Here is a 21,360-nt window from a genome sequence, read left to right as displayed (position 1 = left end):
AGGAGCATAATATAGTAGCAGGAGGGGAGACATTAGTCATACCTATTTCTGATAGGGTTCTCTTTGGTCCAAAGAAAAGCAACTAATAATTTCTTGTCTTTCCTAATTTTATATCTTAAAAGGTATGGGAACCAATGAGCAGAATACCTATTCTGGTTCTAATTTTTAACAACAAATAGAAACAAATCGTTGGGGATGGAAATGATGAGAATCTCAGAGAAGTGACCACTTAGCCTTAAAATTTGTGACATGATAATTATATAAATATGTATACATATATTGGATTTAACATATATTTCTACCATGTTTAACATATATTGGGCTATTTGCCATCTAAGGAAGGGTGTAGGGGAAAGGGGGGAAAATTGGAACACAGGGTTTTGCAAGGGCTAATGTTGAAGAATTGTCCACTGTTTTTAAAAATAAAAAGCTTTAATAAAAAATAAAAAAAAATTGTGACAGAGGAAAAAAAATTGGGCAGAGCATTTGACATTTATCCTAGGTTTTAAGAGAACTGATTTTTAAAGAGTCTAGAGGAAAGGATAGACAGCATTTACAGGGGAAGCTGACTGAAAAATGATAAGCTCTTAAGAATAATATTCTGAACACAGAAAGAGAAACAATTTTAGTAAAAAAGAAAACAATTTCAGTGAGGACAAAACTACCTCAAGAATCTAATTTAGTTTACTTTTTTGAAAGGATTTACTAGGTGAGGGGAAATGCTTAAATACAGTTTACTTGTACTTAAAGCATTTGATAAAGTGTTTCATGCTATTCTTTATAGACAAGATGAGATATGAACTGGGTGTTTTATAGCTAATGAGTCAAATGTAAAGTTCTGTGTGTTATTCTCTTAATATCTTTTTAATCAATGACTTGGATAAATGATAAGGAAAAGTATAATTTCCAGACTTTTAGGAGACACAAGAATAGGAGGGATAGCCAACACAATAGAGACAGGCACTAGAATTTTACAAGATGATAACTGAATTATTTGCTGGAACTAATAAAATGAAATGTAGAGATGAGTGTATCTTCCTATATTTCAATTGAAAAAGTCAAGGTTATAAGGCCTAGATTGGGGGACACATGGCTAGCTAATAGTTCAAGCGAAAAAATCAGACTGCAGTATGGATGAGTCATCAGTCTAATTTGTTGGCCAAAAAATTCAATATTGTCTCAAATTGAATTAAGAAAAGCCTAAATGTTCAGATAAGTGAGATTTCTGGCACATAGTAGACCCTTAATAAAGGCTTGTCTATTAATTGTTGACTGGCAGTCTTATCCCACTCTGTTCAAATCAGGTTACATCTGAGATATTCATTTTGATATACATTTTAGGAAGAACAATAACAAACTGAAATATATCCAGGGGAAGACAGGTTATTGAAGGATCACAAGATTTTAGATTTAGAGCTAGAAAGAAAATTAGAATATACTGAATCCAACTCCTTCATTTTACAGATGAGAAAAACTGAAATTCAGAGTAGTTAAGTGAGCTTTTCAGGTACACACAGTTTCAGATTCCAAACTCCAAGGCCTCCCAGTCAATGTAATAGGTCACCTTGCTACTTAATTAGACTTAGAGGGATTAGAATGTGTCAAAGGGACATGAATTTATGAAACAAGGAAAGTTTAGTTTAAAGAAGATTTAAAGGGAAATATTAGTCACCTTAAATATTTAGATGGCTGCCATTTGCTGGAAAGATTAAACTTATTCAGCTGAGCCTGAGAATTAAGTGAGTCACTGAGGCAAAATTAGGTTGGATATAAGGAAAAACTTTCTAATGACTCACTTCACCCAAAAAGTGCCATGTGCTGCCTCTGGGAAGTGGGTTCCCCTCCACTGTAGAGGTTCAAGGAAAGTCTGGACAACTACTGTGATCTGGGATATTCATAAAGGGATGTTCTCTCAGGTAGGATTTGGTTTCATTTGCCTTTAACTTTCCTTCCAATGCTGAGATGTTAGGATTTCATCAAGCAAATTAAAAGCTTTTTTGAGGCTCATCAGTTCTGCTAGAATTTGTGTTCCACTGAAATGACAGCAAGTTCACCTCCATTGTACAATAGACCTTGTTTGAATAGTTGGAAGAAAACCCTCCAATTCCCATCACCTTCTTTAAACCTTTTACTCCTCCAAGAGTCACAAAATAAGGGGCAGCTAGGTGTCACAGTGGAGAGAGTGCTATCTTTGCCCATTTACATACCTAGATCTTATTTTATTTTCCTTTCTCCATAAGTACACTGTCTCTCAAGTACCACCCTAGAAAATTCTGAGTCAATACACTCAAAATGACTCATTCTAAAGAAATACAGTTAATTACTGTACTAATAATTGGTATCTTTCCAAACACAAAATGAAAAGTAAACAGTTCCACTCAAGACATAGCACCTAATTTAGTCGGAATGTGAAATAGTTTATTGTGTTGGAGCATGTCTTCTAACCACCATGTACTTTTGTAAATCATATACCATGTTCTGGTTTTTCAGGTGGCAAAGGATCACAAACCACATCTGACTTATCAGTCCCAGGAGTTTTTTCTACCATTCCAAGATTGGTGCAACTGCAAAATAAAAATAAAAAAATAAAAAAAATAGCCTTTACATTATGCTCTCAACAAAGAAAAGAAGAAACACAATGAAGTGTTCCCTAGGAAAAACATGAAAATTTGTAGCTCAGTTATTATATTTTTGGTAAAGGAAATGCTGATTATTCCTTCCTGAATTAAGGAGGATCAGTGACAAATTTCAATGGTTATGAAAAAATGCACAAGTTGGAAACATAGAAAACTTTTTACAAGATGTCAAAGTGGAAACTAGAAAAAAAATCAGTTGCAGATAAGTGCCAGGAAACACAAATAATCATTATATAACTGGTGTTTAACTCTTATAGAGTCTCATTTTGAAAAAAAGGACAAAGATTTCATACAAAAATATGAATTTTTTGAAAAATTATTGTCTATATATATATAGCCACTTATCCTCTTTAATCACAACTATATAAAAGACTTCTTTACATTTTATAAGGATTTATTAAAATAATTAAAATTAAAATCTATCTTTAAAATATATTTATATAAAATGAAACATTTCATATTTTTTCTTTTACAAATTCTCCTTGAATGTTGACCCTGGGTTCTTTAAAGCTCTGATAGAGGAGCTCAAATTTAGGCTGGACTTCTCTTTCTTGTGGAAAAAAGCTTTTAGAACAATGCTGACAGCAGTATTCAACTGCTATCTGGGAATCAGTCTGGCCAAGTGCTGAGAGATTGGTCATTAGCAGTCTCCTCATTAGGGGATGGCCATCTTTCTACATTGGTTTTTAATCCCTTTTAAAAATTATTAAAATAATTTAAAAATTATTATTTCCTATTACTTCTAAATGGCACATAATAAACTTATGACAATGAAAAAAGAGAAAATAATGTATCAAGGAAAAACTGAGAAACAATTTAAAGGGGAAAAAAAAGAAATTAAGATCAGATATAAACATAAGTTCAATAAGAAATAGGAAAGGAGTTACTTAGACAAAATTCTTTAAAATGTGCCCTATTAGGGTATAGGTGAAGTGATAGGAAATTCCTGTATTAAAAAATTTAAGTCAAAGAAGTGGTTCAACCAATCCTTTTTCACTGAGTCAAATAAATAACTCCCTGTCTGGACATCATTTAGACACAAACAATATAATACAACCTATCAATACAAATAAACTTGAGCTCTGGGTCTCTTGGATTCAGGAAGATCTCACCTCCAATCCTGCCTCAGACATTGACTATCTGTGTAACTTTGGGCAAATTACTTAATCCATATGTCTCAGTTCCCTCAATGGTAAAATGAGGATAATAATATCTCCTTATAGAACACCAAATGAAATAATATTTTAAAAATATTTAGCACAGTGCTGGGCATCTACAATAGGGACTTTATAAGTCCCTTCCTCTCTTCCTTCCTCCCTCCCTTTCTTTCCTTCCTCTTTCCCTCTTTTTCATTCTTTCTTCCTTTCCTTCCTTCCTTCTTCCCTTCTGTTCTTCTATTTTTCCTTCCTTCCTTCCTTCCTTCCTTCCTTCCTTCCTTCCTTCCTTCCTTCCTTCCTTCCTTCCTTCCTTCCTTCTTCCCTCCTTTTCCTTCCTCTTTTCCTCCTTTTCCTTCTTTCCTTCCTTCCTTTTTTCTTCCCACCATCCTTTCTTTGATCAAGTTACTTAAATTCAGTAGCACTCTCTCTTAATTCCTTCCATCTCTTATCTCTGTGTATATTCATTTGCAATTGTGTGTAATTTCACTGTAAAATTCACTTACTTGGTCCAGGATTTACACTTGGAAGAAAAAGCATCAGAGAAGTAGCCCATGAGGCAGGGTTTACACCCTGGATCCTTGTTTGGCTGTACTGCGGCATTAGAAAAAAACACAACACAATGAAACCTATTAGTGTGACATATCACAATACTCCAGTGGTACTGCTGTTCCTTCCCCCTGCTTTCTCTATTTGTATTCCATCCAGGTGTGTCTAATTGTATCCACCTGAGGGTACAGAACTATGACCACCTCCGTTCTGCCTCTGAGCAAGAATTATAAGACAAACCTCCTCATTTGTGCTGCTTGTGGCTTAATACCAAGCTCTATTCTTGCTGCTGTTACCTTATGCTTGATACAGCATAAGATTTCCTTATACAGATTCTTGCTTTCTTTGAATCATAATTCTTTTTCTGCCCCATCTTTCTGTCTGGGTCCCTGATCCCCTGAGCCACAATTTCCCAAATTGGCATAAGTAGTTAAAAACAATGGATTGGAAATTAGAAGACATGGCCTTGAGTCCTTGTTCTGTTAATTATTCCCTATTTTCTTCTGCTATTTATTTCCATATCTTATATGTGTAATATTGGGCAAGTCACTCAATCTCTTTGATTCTGCTTCCTTATTTGCAATAGGAAGAGGTTTAATTAGACCAGATCTGAGATTCCTTTTAAGCTTACGTGATTGTATGATCTTCTTGTGAAATAGTATGTATATGGAGTAACTGAAAAAATAAAGTATGATATCAATGTCGTTTCAATGGACTAGTTTAAAAAATTTTTAAAGGCACGTTATGGATAATTGATATACTATTGCTTGCCCTCTCAGAGTAAGTGGGAGATGGACTGCAGAAAGCCTGGACCTCAAAATTTAAAAAGAAAACAATGATTTAAAAAATTGCCTTTTTTTTTTTTTTTTTTTTTTTTTTTTTTAGAAAATCTTACTGTAAAAGAAGTAATTTTTTTCCCCCTTAAAACTAAGGTAATAGAATATGAGGATTAATGTGATCACAACGGATCCAAAGAGCAAGCGAGAATAAATTAGAAAAAATCTTGTGTCTCACTTTGAAATCACTCTAGAATTGAAAATATGTATTTCCTATGATTTCCTAAAAATGTGTTATTAAGTTAGAAAACTAAAACCAGGGAATCTAAGATACCTTATGCTAAAGGAAGAGAAAGATTTAAAATACTTTATGAAAGGACAAAATAGGAATTCAAGAGAGAAGTTATGATTGCTTCAGGCCAGCCTGAGTTCCTTTAAAACAAAACATGCTCCTACTACCAAAAAAAAAAAAAAATCACCTGGGCAACAAATTTCGAGCAACTTTATTTCTAAAAGCAAAATATTGAAAATAACCCATGTATCAGACTGGAGGATGACTGAATGTATCACACTGTGATGTGTGTATATAATAAGTATGTAATATGTATATAATAGAACATATTGTACCATAAGAAATTAAAAATGTGAAAAACATAAAGAAGAGATCAAATAAGGTGGAATAATGACAGAAAATACAAAAGAGCCATAAGCACATGGACAACAACTATGTAAAAAAAGAAAAAGGAATAATAAGGATGATGATAACAACAGTAACAAAACCTGAAAAAAATATACAGAAGAAAAAGAGGTCAGAAAGTAAAACAGAAACAAGCCAAACTATCATCATTATTTTGTAAAAGTTAATATACACACTTTTTAAAACAAACTCTAAGTAAATGGAGTTTATAGTTTCCTATAAATCAACTTTTAGTTTATAGGAATGATTATTTTTGTTGAATTACCAAATTTATATTTCAAACAATAGATGGTTATGTTTATGCTCCAATACTCCCATTAGTATTAAAGTATAATACCCATAAGCCATCTACACAAACTTTCATATAATACTTCTTCAGTAGTCCAAGGATCTCCAGTTTTGTTAGTGTGGGCATCCCTTCCTGTAATGTAGATCCCAATCATTCTGGCCTTGGTGGAGTTATTGTGGTCAAAAAATTCATCTCACCGGGTCAAACCTGGAATAAACCCATAGCACTTAGACTGGTCTTCAGACATTGTACAGTCCGTCACTACTCAGCTTGGTAAAATCTGCATTCATTGACATAAAGCACCAAAAACTCAGGATTACCATCAGAGCATGATTAAAAGCAGTGTCTAATTCTAACCCAGGGCTTTGGACTCCTGACCCAATCTTAAGTGAGACCTTGGTACAGGTAACCCTTCAATACCTTGAAGTATTGAGATTATTTTTTCTTTTACAGAAATGGTGTCATGGCCCTTTCTAACCATCAATTTACCAGGCACTAGACCGTCTATCATATGGCCTCAAACTCCTGTGGCTTCTCATTGATTTGAAAATCAAATCTACGTCAAAGCAGAGACTGGGGCAAAAATGACCTTACTGATGCTGAAAGGGTAAGTAAATGAACCATGCCCCAGCCCTCCACAACCACTAGGGCTCTAGGTGGCAGGCTGCTTGCCATTTGGCTTTCTGCCACCCCCACTTACTGACAGACTTGGTTCTGGACCAAAAATTCCCACTCCCATGACTCCACATTTTGCTCAGGGCATGATAATCAAATCAACTCTGAACTGAGGCTGGGGCGCAAATACCATTGCTAATGGGAAGGGTGTGACAATTGATCTATTGTCCTATAACCAGCAAACTCCCCTCTCCTTCTGAAATGTTGGGATTTAGAGCTGAAAGTTACCTAGGCAAAAACTTGGTCCTTTGCTACTATTTTTCATACTTTAATCCCCATCTGCACCAATCATATCCTTGTCATGTGTCTATCAAGCTCTCTCCCTAACCATCTCCATGGAAAACTCAAAAAATTGATAGCAAACATTCATTTACTTTATGTCTCTTCCTCTCACATACTCACTGTATCCTTGCAATGAGGGAAACAAACTCATCCCATTCTTAGAAGGCATTCTCTCTACTAAAGGTAGAGATTCTGAAAGTATTGAATGTATCTTCTTTTAGGTCCTTTGATACCATGTCACCTCCTAAGTCTTTCTTTTCTTATTAAGACTTTATTATTATTATTATTAATTTTTGCTGAGGCAATTGGGGTTAAGTGACTTGCCCAGGGTCATACAACTAGGAAGTGTTAAGTGTTTGAGGCTGTATTTGAACTCAGATCCTCTTGACTTCAGGGTTGATGCTCTATCCACTTGCCATCTAGCTGGCCCTAAAGCTATTTATTTTCAAAATATATGCAAAGATAGTTTTCAACATTCACCCTTGCAAAACCTGTGTTCCAATTTTTTTTCTCTCTTTCTTCTTCTTTCTTCCCCTTCTTTCCCTCTTCTCTCCCTAGACAGCAAGTAATGCAATATATATTAAACATGGGCAATTTTTCTATAAGTATTTCTATAATTATCGTGGAAAAACCTGATCAAAAATGAAAAAAAGAGAAAGAAAACAAAATGCAAGCAAACAACAACTAAAAATGAAAATACTATGTTGTGATCCACACTCTGTCACTAGTCCTCTCTCTGGGTGCAGATGGCTTTCTTTATCACAAGACCACTGGAACAGGCCTGAATCATCTCATTGCTGAAAAGAGCCCCGCCATCAGAATTGATTATCATATAAACGTGTCCCAAGCCTTTCCTTATTACCAACTTTTAGCACTTAAGATTCATTTCAAATAGATATATGACCTCATTCAAATCCTTATGTTGGTTTTACCTACTATTCATCGGATCCTTCTCTTTCCTTTCTCAAGGTGCTCAGTATCTGGTTCTCAGTTTCTCTCCATCCCAACCCTGCCCTTATACTTGGAGCTTCAAGAGCTATTAAACTTTAATGTCTTACAACTGCATCCAGACTTTTGGGACACCCTTTTGGTACTATCTTTAATGAGTTGATATTATCTTTAAAAGGAGGATTAAAGGCTCTTTAAAGTCCCTCCTATCTCTATTCTTCTATCTCTAAGTCCTAAGTCTATCAAGGACTCCTCTAGGAAAGAAGTATTTCTGAACTATTTCTCAAAAGCTGGATTGCTAAAATGAAAAATTCTAGGATTATATGAGTTAATTGCAAGTTTTTGCAAACAACACATGTTACATGTGAGTCCTATGTAATTTTCCTGGAAAAAAAATCACAGGCAAGCATAATTACAACAGCATTATGTGATGAGCAACCAGGCAATTATCTGGTGCTAAAGCTACAAATTACTCTTGAAAAGAAATCATAAAAAGAATAGCTAGTTTCATGAATGAGGATTTTTTTAAAAAAGGAATTAATTACTGCCACTTTCTTTTGCCTAGATTTCTAACTGGATCTCAGATGATTTCAGAATGACACTTTTGATTTCTCTGCATACTGTTTCATTAAAATTACAGTATATTGAATTTTTAATGTGTCATTTGTCTAAAATTCAGGAGGGCTATTCCAGGGCTATCTATAATAGTGGGCATGAATATAATTCAGAAGCATATCTCTCATTTATAAGCCAATGTTGACTTCTTTAGTATCATAGAATCTCAGAAAAGGAAAAGAACACAGGGGCTATCTACTCCAGTCTATCCCCTCCCTGATCAGAAATCCCCTCCATAAAGTACATAGTCATCCAGTTTTGTTTGAACAGTTCTATTGCAAGGAGCTCATTCAGTCACAAGACAACCTACTCCACTTCTTGCAATTCTAAAAGGAAATTTGTCATTACATTAAATGAGATCAAAAGAGATAATGCATATAAAGCACTTTGCAAACCTGAAATGCTAGTTTGAACTAAATTAAATGTCTAAATGTGCCTCTTTACAATGTTTGTCCATTATTCCTTATTTGGCCCCATGGGACCAAGTCGAACCAAGATAATTCCTTTTGAAATATTTAGATGACTCTTCTGGTTGAGGCTTGATTTACATTCTCAGTCTTGTAGGTAGTTTTCATTGCTCTCAGATCACCCACACAGAAAATCAAAAGTAGTGGTTATTCATGTGGGAGTTATTTCAAAATCAGCTGTCTGTGTACAGTCAGATCATCAACTACTTAAAACAAAGATCAAAAGTCATACCAACTTAAAATCATAGGTAATGGAGCTAAAGCAAAGTGACTTCTGAGACTATTTATTCCAAATTCTTAAATTTAATAAATAAAAAAACTAAGGTCTAAAAAGATAATTTGTCTAAGATCATATAACATTATAGGCAGTATTTGAACCCAGATCCTTTGATTGTTAAGAAGACACAATGTGGAATTATAAAAGCTATACCTCAATCCATGTAAACAAGCTATTATTCACTCTGAAAAATGAGAACTTAGTAAAAGCAATCTCTTATAATGCATCAATGATAGTGAAGTATTTGGACTCCAACTTTCACCCTAATTTAAGAAAATGGAAATAACTCCTAAAAAAATGAAGATGAGAATAGCAATTGGACTAAAGCACGAAATTTACTATAATGCAATCAACTTTCAAAGCAGCAAGGGATCAATTTTTAAATATATCAGAGGGGAAAGGATACCTGTAGAAAAGGAAAAAAATCATAGACAGTATGATTACCTCCAAAAGATGTCTGAGAAAACATTAACAGCAATCATGGTGCCATGGAAAGAATACTTGAATTTGAAATCAAAGGATCTAAATGCAAATCTTCTCATTGCCACTGGTCACCTCTCTGACCTAGAATATAGAACCAAGATAACTGATGATGTTTTCTCAATTACCTTTTGAAGCTAATCATATTGTCTTTGATTTTTTAAAAGATGCTAAATATCTCTGGGCTTCAATTCCCTCATATGTAAAATGAAGGGATTGGATTATATGGCCTCAAAGGACCTTTCTTTCCATCTCCAAATCTATGATACAATAAACCTGTTCAATATAAGGCCTACTTTCTTATTTCTAAAAAGTTTTATCAGAAGGGTGCATGCATATATCAATGAAACTATGAGACTTGTTAATACAGGAATAGGCAGACTTTCACAGACTATTTTCTATTATTCTTCCTTCTCTCTTTTTATCTTGTCATTAAAAAATGATTTAGTATTTTCTTTTTTCCCCAATTATATGTTAAAACAATTTTTAACATTCATTTTTAAAATACTGTTTCAAATTTTCTTCCTCCCTCCCTCCCTATCCTTCCCCCTGTTGACAAGGCAACATATATTATATTATATATATTCAGGATTACCATCAGAGCATGTTATATTATATATATATATATATATATATATATATATATATATAACATATATTTTTTATATAGTTTTGTAAAATATTTCCATAATAGTCACAGGCTATTTTCTAAAACAAGCTGCAACTCCACAGTAACACAAGTAACTGAAAAACATAGAGAATAAACCCCCACTTTTTATTATTTGTTAATTACAAATATATGAATAACAATAAAAATATTGACTTGATTTGAGTTAAATACAGCTTTTAAAGCAGGAATTCTTAACCTAATATTCATAGAACCCCAAAGGATGCATGGATAGATTTAAAGAAGTAAAGGAATTTGGAGGGAAAAATATATCTCTTTATTTTCACTGTCAAATGAAATTTAGCAATTTCTCCAATTATTTAAAAATATTATTCTAAGAATGAGTCCATAAGCTGCCAAAGAGGTTAATGACACATAAAAAGTTAAGAATAGCTGTTTTAAAGTTTTCCTTCCAAAAAAGTGTTTCTGACATGATACTGTCACATGAAATTTCTTGACAGTTGCAACTACAGAAAGATGTTTTTCCCCACAATGTTCTGTTTCTTAACACCAAGCAACTGAAATTTGGAAACATGCTCACCAAACATGTTCTTCATTGTTAAGGAGGATGATCTGTAAAGAAAAAGGTTTCCCTGTAGATAGAGAGGTCTTCCAGATGGTCCTGTTTTTGGATAGCATTATGAAATTGCACTAAGCGCCAGAATACAATAAGGATTCCTCAACAAGATTATGACTTCTCAAAAGAAATTAGTCTAGTAAGACACACAGGAAAAAAGCAATTAGATGAATTCAGATCATGATATGTGGTTAAATTTACAATTAATTAAATTAGTCCATCAATATATATATTTTGATTAGGCATATGCCTCTACTGGATATGTACTGGAGCCAGTTCAAACCAGCTCACAAGAGTTAAAGTTAAATTTTGTTAAATTTCTAATGTGAGGATTTAGAACTCAGAAATCAACAAAAGTACAGATTGAGGATTTTTTTAATTATTATTTTGTTGATTGTCTAGATTTAAGAAAATGTTATAGTGCATATTAAACTTAAAAGTATATAATTCACGCTTTTTTGTGAAGAAATGGTTGTTAAATGTTTACCAGCATAACTTTGAACTGTACCCAGAATGAATAGAAAATAGAAGATAAGAAGAAGCCCGAATAGCAATTTAGAAAATATAGAATGCCTTGATATTTGTGAAAATATGTAAAGAGGAATTGCACATGTTTAACATATATTGGATCACTTACTGACTGGGGGAGGAGATGGGGGGAAAGGAAGGAAAAAATTTGAACACAGGGTTTTTTAAGGGTGAATGTTGAAAATTATCCATGTATATATATATATATATATTTTAAAAGCTATAATTTAAAAAATATATAGAATGCTTTCAACAACACAGTCTGCTCCCTAAGAAAGAAAATTCATCTCTTTCACACTAATACACTCCCAATAATGCTATATGTCTGCAAATCACCAAGCACCAAAATATTAGAAAAAAATTACAACTGCAGATGGTCCAAGGGCAAGAGAGAAATGCAAGGCAGATATAAATGTGCAAGTAATGAACTAAAGTGAAAAATCCCTGAAAGACAAACAAGTGACAGAAACAGAAACAGACTATAACCTTTGGGAAAAGAGATCCCACTGTCAGGCATACAGCTTAAAAATGCCAATGACAAAAATGTTCCACATGCACCGCAATCATATGAAGGCACATTTGATGGGAGTAAGAAATTAGAAACAAGCAATGGAAATTTCCATCAAATGGGGCATGGTTAAATAAACTGAAATTCATGAGTGCAATTTCTACATGAGAAACGATGGATACGTGGAATTCAGAAAAGCATGGGAAGATACCTAGGCTCAAACAATCATAAAATGAGAACAGCAATGGGCTTCAAAGACTAATACCTTTATTTTATTTTATTTCATTTTATAGATAAGGAAACTGAGAAAGAAACTTTTAAGGAAATGTAGAGTGAAATAAACGAGGAAAAAGTAGATACAACTCTAATTACGTAAATCAAAAGAAAAAATTGAATGGTATGTAATTATAATGATCTAGTTTGGCCCCCCAAAAGAGATGGGAAAATGCGCCTCCTTTCCTTCTTTGTAAAAATGGGGATTATGGGTCAGGTAGATGCCATGAATCCTGCTAGCATGAATTTACAATTCAGCCACAGAGACGACATGCTTACATATAGGTTTATACAATATAGAAAATAGCAACAGGATAATTTTGGAAGGAAGGCACCAATAGCTAGGGGGACTTAGGAAAGGTTTTATGTAGAAAGTGATTCCTGAGTTGAGCCACCAAAAAAAATTGAGGATTCTAAGACACAACAGTGAGGAGGGCAAATATTTCAGAAATGGGGGAGTGTCAGGAATCTTATAAAGTTCCAAGAGATAATGAAAACCTTAAAGTGATAACAAATGCTATCGTTATTATTTATTATTGTTGTTGTTGTTTTTGCAGTCATTGGCCTCTAATCTGAGGATGATTTCATTGTCTGAGCCTTCTACTGAACTCCTTAAGCAAGGTTTATAGGGCAATATAAGGGTGTACTGGCAAATGTTTAACAATCAGGTTGAAGAGGGGGGAAATTTATTCAGATATATTTTTAAGTTTTATCTACATTATTAACATTTTATTAAGACTAGGCAGTCATTAAAACAATCAAGCCCTAATTGTAGATCAATTTCTGAGTTGTAAAAACACTGGAAACTTAATAATTAGCTCTTTTGGGTTGATTAAAGCTGACTCCAGTATACCTCTGGGGCATTGATAATGCAAAAGCATAGATATGGAAAAGAGTGCCATGTGTGAGGAAAATCACAAAGGTCAATTGATGGGTTCATGATATGTATTGGGGAGTAATATGCAACAAAGCAAGAAAAGGAGAATAGGGCAGGAATAGGAGAATAGGAAAAGGAGTTTTTAAATGCCAGAAGAATTTTCATTTGGTTCTGGAGGTAATTGGGAGTCTGGGGAATTTATTGAGAGGAAGAGTAACATATTTGGACTTGTACTTTAGGAAGACAAATATAAAACAGTCAGACTCAGTTAATGTATTAGTTAATTTTGCTAAATTGCCTTTTTCCATTTTATTTTTATTCTTTGTTATATGGGACATTGGAGTTATAGGCACAAGGGATATACTCAGAAACAAAAGTAATCAAAAATAAAAGATATCAACAAAAAATTTTCTTAGCAAAAAATATCACAGAGATATGTGGATGGATGATGAGCCTTTCATGTGGTAACAGCAATGGATAACAGAACAGTACCAGCAGTACTGGTACCTACAGCATGTTATAATAATAAATAACATAAATAATGTTTATATTATATATAATAAATAAATAAATAAAATTTATTATTATAAATAACAATAAACATTTATATAGCATTTATGATATGGCAGGTACATGCTAAGCTCTTTATAATTATTATCTCATTTGATTCTCACAGTAACCCAGTGAGGTAGGGGTATCACTATTTACATTTTACAGATAAAAAAACTGGAGCTGAGTTTTTCTATGACTTGCTCAGGATTATTCCCTCCAGCAAAAGACTGAAGCAGAATTTGAACTCAGCTCTTTTTGACTCCAAGTGTAGCACTCACTCTGTCTCCTCCATAATTTAGATGCCTCCAAAAAAATCCTCCAAAAAAGGCTATAGTGTTTATAAACCCTATAGTGTTTAGCTTATATCCTCTTGGGGAAGATAAAGATGGCAACTGCAAAGAATGAGCAAACACTGTAGATTTGTTATTTGCACTTTGGAAAAAAATACTCCTATTGGTGGAATCACAGGTCACTGGAAGTCTAAAACAACTTATCTGGTTATGTTCAAGTAACATAACTAATGAATAAGGGCTAGACCTTGTACTAGAACCATTTTAGTTTTCCTTAGAGTCTTGGAACCTAGTGGGGTATCTTCAATATCTAAAGCATGTAACTGAAGTTTGCTTAATTTAATTGAATTAAGGTAAAAATCAGACTTAGACAAGTAAGGGAAAACATCTGGAGAGTTTTGAGGGAAGATCTTTTCCATAGACTTAATTAAGATATCCATTTGTGAGCCCTTTATTTCTTTTTTCAGGCTAGGATTGCCTTCACTTGTTTTATAGAGCTGGAGGGTGCTGAGGGAAAGATTCATTTCGTTGGCTTATGCTTATTCAATTCAATTCAACAAATTGGCAAGTAATTATTAAATATCAATAATGTGCTTGGTACTGGAAATATAAAGACAAAAATCAGCTCAAGGAGCTTATAATTTACTAAAGTAAGCCAGTTTTTGCACAATCTGCAAGTTATGGATGATTAAAAATTTTTTTAAATAATACTTTATTTTAAAGTTTATCATTCTTAATTGGAAATTATATAAAATCAAGTGACAAACATATTTGGCCTATGGGCTCTACTTTGCCATTCCTAATGCTAGACAACATACATACAGACAAGTAAATGCTAAATGGAATCCAAGTAAATACAAAGCTATTTGTACTTAGAAGGGAGAGTACCTATTAGAAGGATCAAGAACTGCATCTTGAAGAAATTCAAGATTCCCAGACTATCTGCTTAATTGAATCTTGTCTCATTTAACTAGACTGGAGATAAGAGGAATAATCTCTGAGATCAGTCCACTGTTCAGATCTTTTCCTCCATCATCTCTCCAAAGAAAACATTGAGGGGGAAGAGGTGCTCTCCACCTCTCTCTGCCCTTCTCTGGTTGACATTACCACTGCAGCTCAAGTATATCCCTGATATTGTTTCCTATTATAAAATAAGAACATGCAATTCCATAAAATAAAATGGTCTTACAAGGATTTTCGGCTTCAAAGCCTGGGTCACATTTTCCATTGCGCTGACAGATCTCAAAGTCTTCACTCCAATGGTACCCAGGGATACAGGCACACTGTCGTGGGAAGGTTTGATTGCCCGGATGAACTACTTTCAGACCTTTTCCTGAGAGGGAGAAAAAGATGTAAAGGCCTGATCCTCCTCAAAACTTTGTAGAGGGAAGAGAGGAATCCTTGCTGCATCTTTAATATTGCTACAAATCCTGAATAAAACCCATCAAAACAGGCTGCCTTAGTCCTTATTAGAACATGGAAAGTGTGATTAAGTTCTTCAGGATTCAATATATTTGTATTTAAGACACTCAAATTTGCTAGACTTTGTCATACTGTATTAAAGTGAAATCTGCAGAATTGTTTTCCCCAATTTTAAAAGCTTGAGCTTTTTTCAGCAACATTACTACTATAATTACTACTCTGCTACTGCTGTTACTAATACTTCTAGTACCACCTCAAATTCATAACAAGTATTACTACTACCACTATTACTACTACAACTATTACCACATCTCATATTTATATAATGCTTCATGATTACAGAGTGCTTTTTAAATAACATAAGTAAGGGTGAGTATTATTACTGTTCCAATTTTACAGATGAAGAAGTTGAACCCCAGCAATGTTAAAGTTCAAGTCCAGAACACACAGCTAGTAAGTGAAAGAGCTGGGAATTCAAACTTAGGCTTCTTCTAAGTTCAAGAATGATATATCAGTGCTCTTTCCATTATAATATAATAAAATTAAATTCAACAAACATTTATTAAGTGCTTACTATGGACAGAGTAAAGTATTCTAGGCAAACAATGAGATACCAGTTGTAGTTAATATATGATTCTCACCCTTCACTTTCACTCTACAATCCAAAATAGTGATGTGGCACAAATGCAAGTAACTGGAATTGAAGATAGAGCATGTTAAGAGTATGAAGGAGATACAAAGCACAATGGGAGGTCTGACTGAGGAAAAGTCTTAATTAATGAGGAAAATTTTATAGAAGCATTGGCATTTTAGTTGGTCTTTTAAAGGACACATTCAGCATTTTAAAGGACAAATTCAAGAATGAAGGGATTGGAGCCATAAGGGAAGACATTCACCCCACAGAGAACATGATGAGTAAAAGCACAGAGGTGAGAGGTTTAGGGGAGGGTGCAGTGAGGCATCTAGTTTGGCTGAACAAAGAGGAACAAATGAAATAATGCTGGAGAAATTGGATGGAGCAACAGACCATGGCAGGCAAAGTAGTTTGAACTTAACTTGGTAGACAGAAAGGGGTCATCAACAGAATGCTGAGCAGAGGAGTGAGTGACCTAACATACATTAGGAAGATTATTGGTCTGGCAGAAGTGTAAAGCATAGATAGGAGAAGAAATTATAAGGAAGAGGAGGGAAAAGAGAAATCAGGGAGATAGAGCTAGAAAGAGAGACAGAGAGAAACACAGAGACAGACAGACAGAGAGAGAGTCAGAGAGACACAGAGACAGATAGACACAGAGACAGACAGACAGAGAGACACAGAGAAAGACAGACAGACACAGAGACAGACAGACAGACAGACAGACAAAGAGACACAGAGAAAGACAGAAACAGAGAGAGACAGAGAGAGACAGAAACAAAGAAACAGAGAGAAAGACAGACACAGACAGACACACAGAGAGAAAGACAGAGGCAGACAGAGAGACACAGAGACAGACAGAGACAGATAGACAGACATAGAGACAGAAAGACACAAAGAAAGACAGAGACAGAGAGACACAGAGAGAAAAAGAGAGACAGAGAGAGACACACACACACAGAGACCGACAGACAGAGACAGAGAGACAGAGACAGACACACAGAAAGACATAAACAGAGAAAGAGACAGAGGGAGACATACAGAGAGACACATAGAGAGAGACAGACAAAGAGAAACAGAGAGATAGAGAGAAGGGAAAGAGACAAAGACAGAGAAAGACAGAGAGAGAGAGAGAGGGAGAGATACACACACAGAGACAGATAGAGACAGAGACAGAAAGACACAGAGAAAGACAGAAACAGACAAAGAATATAGAGAGAGACAGACACACAGAAAGAGACAGACACAGAGAAAGACAGAAACAGACAGAAAGAGAAACAGAGAGAGACAGACAGACAGAAAGAGAAACAGAGACAGACAGACAGAAAGACAGAGACAGAGACACACACAGAGAGACAGAGACAGAGAGAGACACATAGATACAGAAACAGATAGAAACAGAGAGAGATAGAGACAGAGACAGAGAGAAAGACAGAGACAAAGAGAGAGACAGAGACAGAGAGAGAGAAACGGAGGGAAGGAGGGAAGAAGGGAGGAAGGGAAAGAATCAAGCATTCACAAAGGCAGATAGAGACAGAGTCAAGATCAGGACCTCAGAACTATATGATATTCCCATTTTGACGGGTTGGAAAGAGGAAAGAAGACAAAGAGCTCCCAAAAGAGACAGAGTAGTGGTTAAAGATTCTTTACAGAGGATCTAGGGGAGAATGTAAACAAGGATCACATATGAAGACAAGGTATGATTGGATTGAGATCTGCCACAGTGGACATACTTCAGGGAAATCACAAATCAACTGATTATGTATGAATGTAGTTGTGAGGAAGAGAAGAGGGAGCTGATGGGACAATCAACAGACAGAATGGAACAATCAGTCTGTTTTTAGAATTGATGAAATGAATATTTTGCAGACATATAGAAAGGAGTCACTAGAGGAGATATAAAAGATGCATGAAAATGAAGGTATAAATGTGGGAGCAAGATCATGGAAGAGATAGGAGACTATGGGATCAAAGGGATAGGTGGGAGAATAAGCCTTAGTGAAGAGTAGGGATAAATTTTTCCATGACTTTGGGAAAGGTGATGATTCTGGGAAGTTATGATGATTAAAGGAGGAGAGCTGATCAAAATACCTGTCAAATTTTCAGTGAAGTGAGAGGCTAAGTATGGTGGCTGCTGTAAGCTTTGGGGTTAGGGGATGGCATGTGGATATTTGATAACATAGTGACTAAAAGAAATAACATAGAGTTAGTCGTAGTAAAATACAAGGATTGGCAAGATGTAGCAAAGGCATTACTAAAGTTTCACCTGTTCAAAGCAGTTGGAGAATGTGGCATTAAACTAATATTCCAGTTAATGGCAGATCCAATTTTGACTAAATTTTAATATAAACAACTTGAAGGGAGGGATTTTTTTTAAATTTGCATTTGCATCCTTAGTATCTTATACATAGGATACACTTAATGTTTTTTGAACTGAAAATAATAAATATATTTAACACTCAAAATAAACTGAAAAATATATATCAGAATCTTGCAATTACTTCAGGATGAGATATTATGATCATTGCTAATCACTGCCTAGTTGTATTCATCTAAAGTGTGATAGCATTAGAGGAATTAGAACTAGAAGGAACAAGGGAGATCATCTGGTCTAATTCACCATTTTGCAGATGAAGAAACTGAGGGTCAAGTGATTTTTTTCCCCAAAGATTAGTTATATTAAATGATTTGCCAAGGGTAGTAAGGAGCTGAATTGAGATTTGAATACAATTCTCTCTGACATAGAATCTGTAAATCTTAAATATATATGTATTATATATTTATATATAATGACATATAAATATAAATATATATTTGCCTAAATTATAGGCTAATATTCTTTTTTTGACTGTTTACATTCTGAATAAGTGGAATTTTGCCAAAGTAAGCTTTACGAGGACACAATCTTGGTATATATGTAAAGTAGTAAGATGATTCAACAATTCAGTTCAATAAATATTGATTAAGCACTTACAATGTGCAAGGCAACAGGGAGAGGAAGGACAAAAATGAAACAATTTTTTGCTGTGGCAGTTAGATTTAGAAACAAATGACTGCAAGCAATTTTTTTTTTCTTGAGAGAAAGCCAAAGACAGTGTGGTTCAGTGGAAAAAAACATCAAATTTGCAATCTGAGAACTTGCCTCTTCAAGTCCTGACTCTGATCTTAACCACTTGTCAATGCACAAATCACTTAATCTCTCTTGTCTACATTTCACTTACACATCACCCCATGTGATGGGGTGATATCATTGGTCATTGAAAATGAAGAACAAGAATAACTTGTCTATAAATTAAGAGGATTGGACTTGATGACCTGAGGCAGCTAGATGGCACCATAGTTCAAATAGTGCTGAGCTTGGAATCAGGAAAACCTGAATTTAAATATGACCTCAGACACTGCACTCTGTTTCAGTTTTCTCATCTGTAAAATGGGAACAATAATAATAATTCCTATTTCAGGTTTGTTATGAAGATCAAATAATACAATATTTATAAAAGCACATAGCACAAGGTCTGGCATGGAGTTATATAAATACTTCCTTATTCCTTTCCCTGCCCTCTCAGGTCTACTTCATCTTTCAGTAGGATCTTGCTTGGAAGGGGCCTGTCTGCCTTACACTCCTCAATGAAAACCACACAACTCTTGTTTTTTAAGTTCCTAGAGTTTGAATTAAAGCTGCAAAGAGAAACCTATTTCACTGACACACTCTTGAAATTATATTTTGTGTGGCGGGGGGAATCCCTGCTTCCATTCATGGCCTTGAGCCATGCAAGAGTGATGGGGAAATTCCCATTTTTTCCCTGTTCCCACATTGTAGTATCTGGTTCCACTCTGCTGCTACCCACAAACATCAAAGTGAATCCTTGACTTATGTTGTAAGGGGCCTGACTTCTTTCCCAGATGTGACAATGATGAAACTCTTGGGGTTTGAAGGTGGAGTGCTTCTGAACTGCACACTCATAGATTAGAAGTAAGCCAGGCTTTTCTGAAGAATACAAGGTAGCCTAAAAAGTCTAGTATAGATTTAAGTTTTAAAAGCTTAAAACTGTATTAAGACCTTTGGCACATACTACATATATATGTATGTATATATGTAATATGATAATATGAACACATAAATATATACACACACATATATATGTATTTAAAAATTTAGTGAAAACTGGAGAGGCAGCTTTAATACTCAGAAGGATAAAAAGAGTATTATTGAGATCCAGTTTTCACTAAATTTTTATAAGAAGGAAGAAAAGAAGAAATGATGGAAGAATGAAAGGAAGGAAAAAAGGAGGGGAGGAAGGAGGGAAGGAAGAAAGAAAGGAATGATGGAAGAATGGAAGGATGGAAGGAAAAAAGAAAGGAAGGAAATAGGGAAGTATGAAAGGGAAGGAGGGAAGGAAGAAAGGAAGGAAGGAAAGAAGGAGGCAGGGAAGGAAGGAAGAAAGAAAGAAAGGAGTGATGAAGGGAGGGAAGGAAAGAAAGAAGGAAGGAAGGAAAGGAAGGAAAAAAAGAAGGAGGGAAGGAAGGAAAGAAGGAAGAAGGAAGGAGGAAAGGAAGGAAGAAAGGAAGGAAGGAAGGAAAGAAGGAAGGAAGGAAGGAAGGAAGGAAGGAAGGAAGGAAGGAAGGAAGGAAGGAAGGAAGTTAGATATTGATACATATTGAACAGTCATCTAGTCTTTGCCCAAACACCTTCGGGGCAACCTAACTCTAATTACTATGATTTCTTTTTCTTATATAAAAAGCTCAAATTTGCTTTTATCCATTGCTATTAGTTCTTTTCTGTTGTGTCAAGCAAAATAATCCAAATCCTTCCACATGAAGACTTTCAAATACTTGGGGGAAAAAATTATCATGTCTACCCTCAATCTTCTCTTCTCCATGTGAAACATTCTATTTCCTTCAAAGAACTCTCACAAGATTTGATCATATAGCCCTGCTTCACCATGGTGGCACTTTATAGGATGCTCTCCAGCTAATCAATGTTTTTCCTAGAGTTTGAATCAAGACTCCAATTATGGTCTTCCCAGGGCAGAGGGCAAAGATCTGAGGAATTTTTATTTACTCATTAATTCCTGGACATTATATTTCTGTTAATACAATCTGTTTTGCATCAGTGTTTTTAGTGGGGATGTCACATTGTTAATCTATTGACTCATATAGAGCTTGTAATCCAACACCAGTATCATG

The 21,360-nt window shown here is 34.8% G+C and overlaps 1 protein-coding gene across 1 annotated transcript in view; it reads right to left on the bottom strand.

Moving 5' to 3' along the window:
* The window catches only part of TNFRSF11A (TNF receptor superfamily member 11a), a 104,136-nt gene that overhangs the window by 23,997 nt on the left and 58,779 nt on the right, over positions 1–21,360 (bottom strand). The window contains 3 exon segments of the mRNA XM_031946175.1: positions 2,473–2,564; positions 4,297–4,384; positions 15,307–15,450. Of these exon segments, the coding sequence (XP_031802035.1) occupies positions 2,473–2,564; positions 4,297–4,384; positions 15,307–15,450 (324 nt within the window).

This window comes from Sarcophilus harrisii, chromosome 1 (genome assembly GCF_902635505.1).
Source record: "Sarcophilus harrisii chromosome 1, mSarHar1.11, whole genome shotgun sequence".
Classification (NCBI taxonomy): Eukaryota; Metazoa; Chordata; class Mammalia; order Dasyuromorphia; family Dasyuridae; genus Sarcophilus; species Sarcophilus harrisii.
This window is presented reverse-complemented; position numbering and strand designations above follow the sequence as displayed.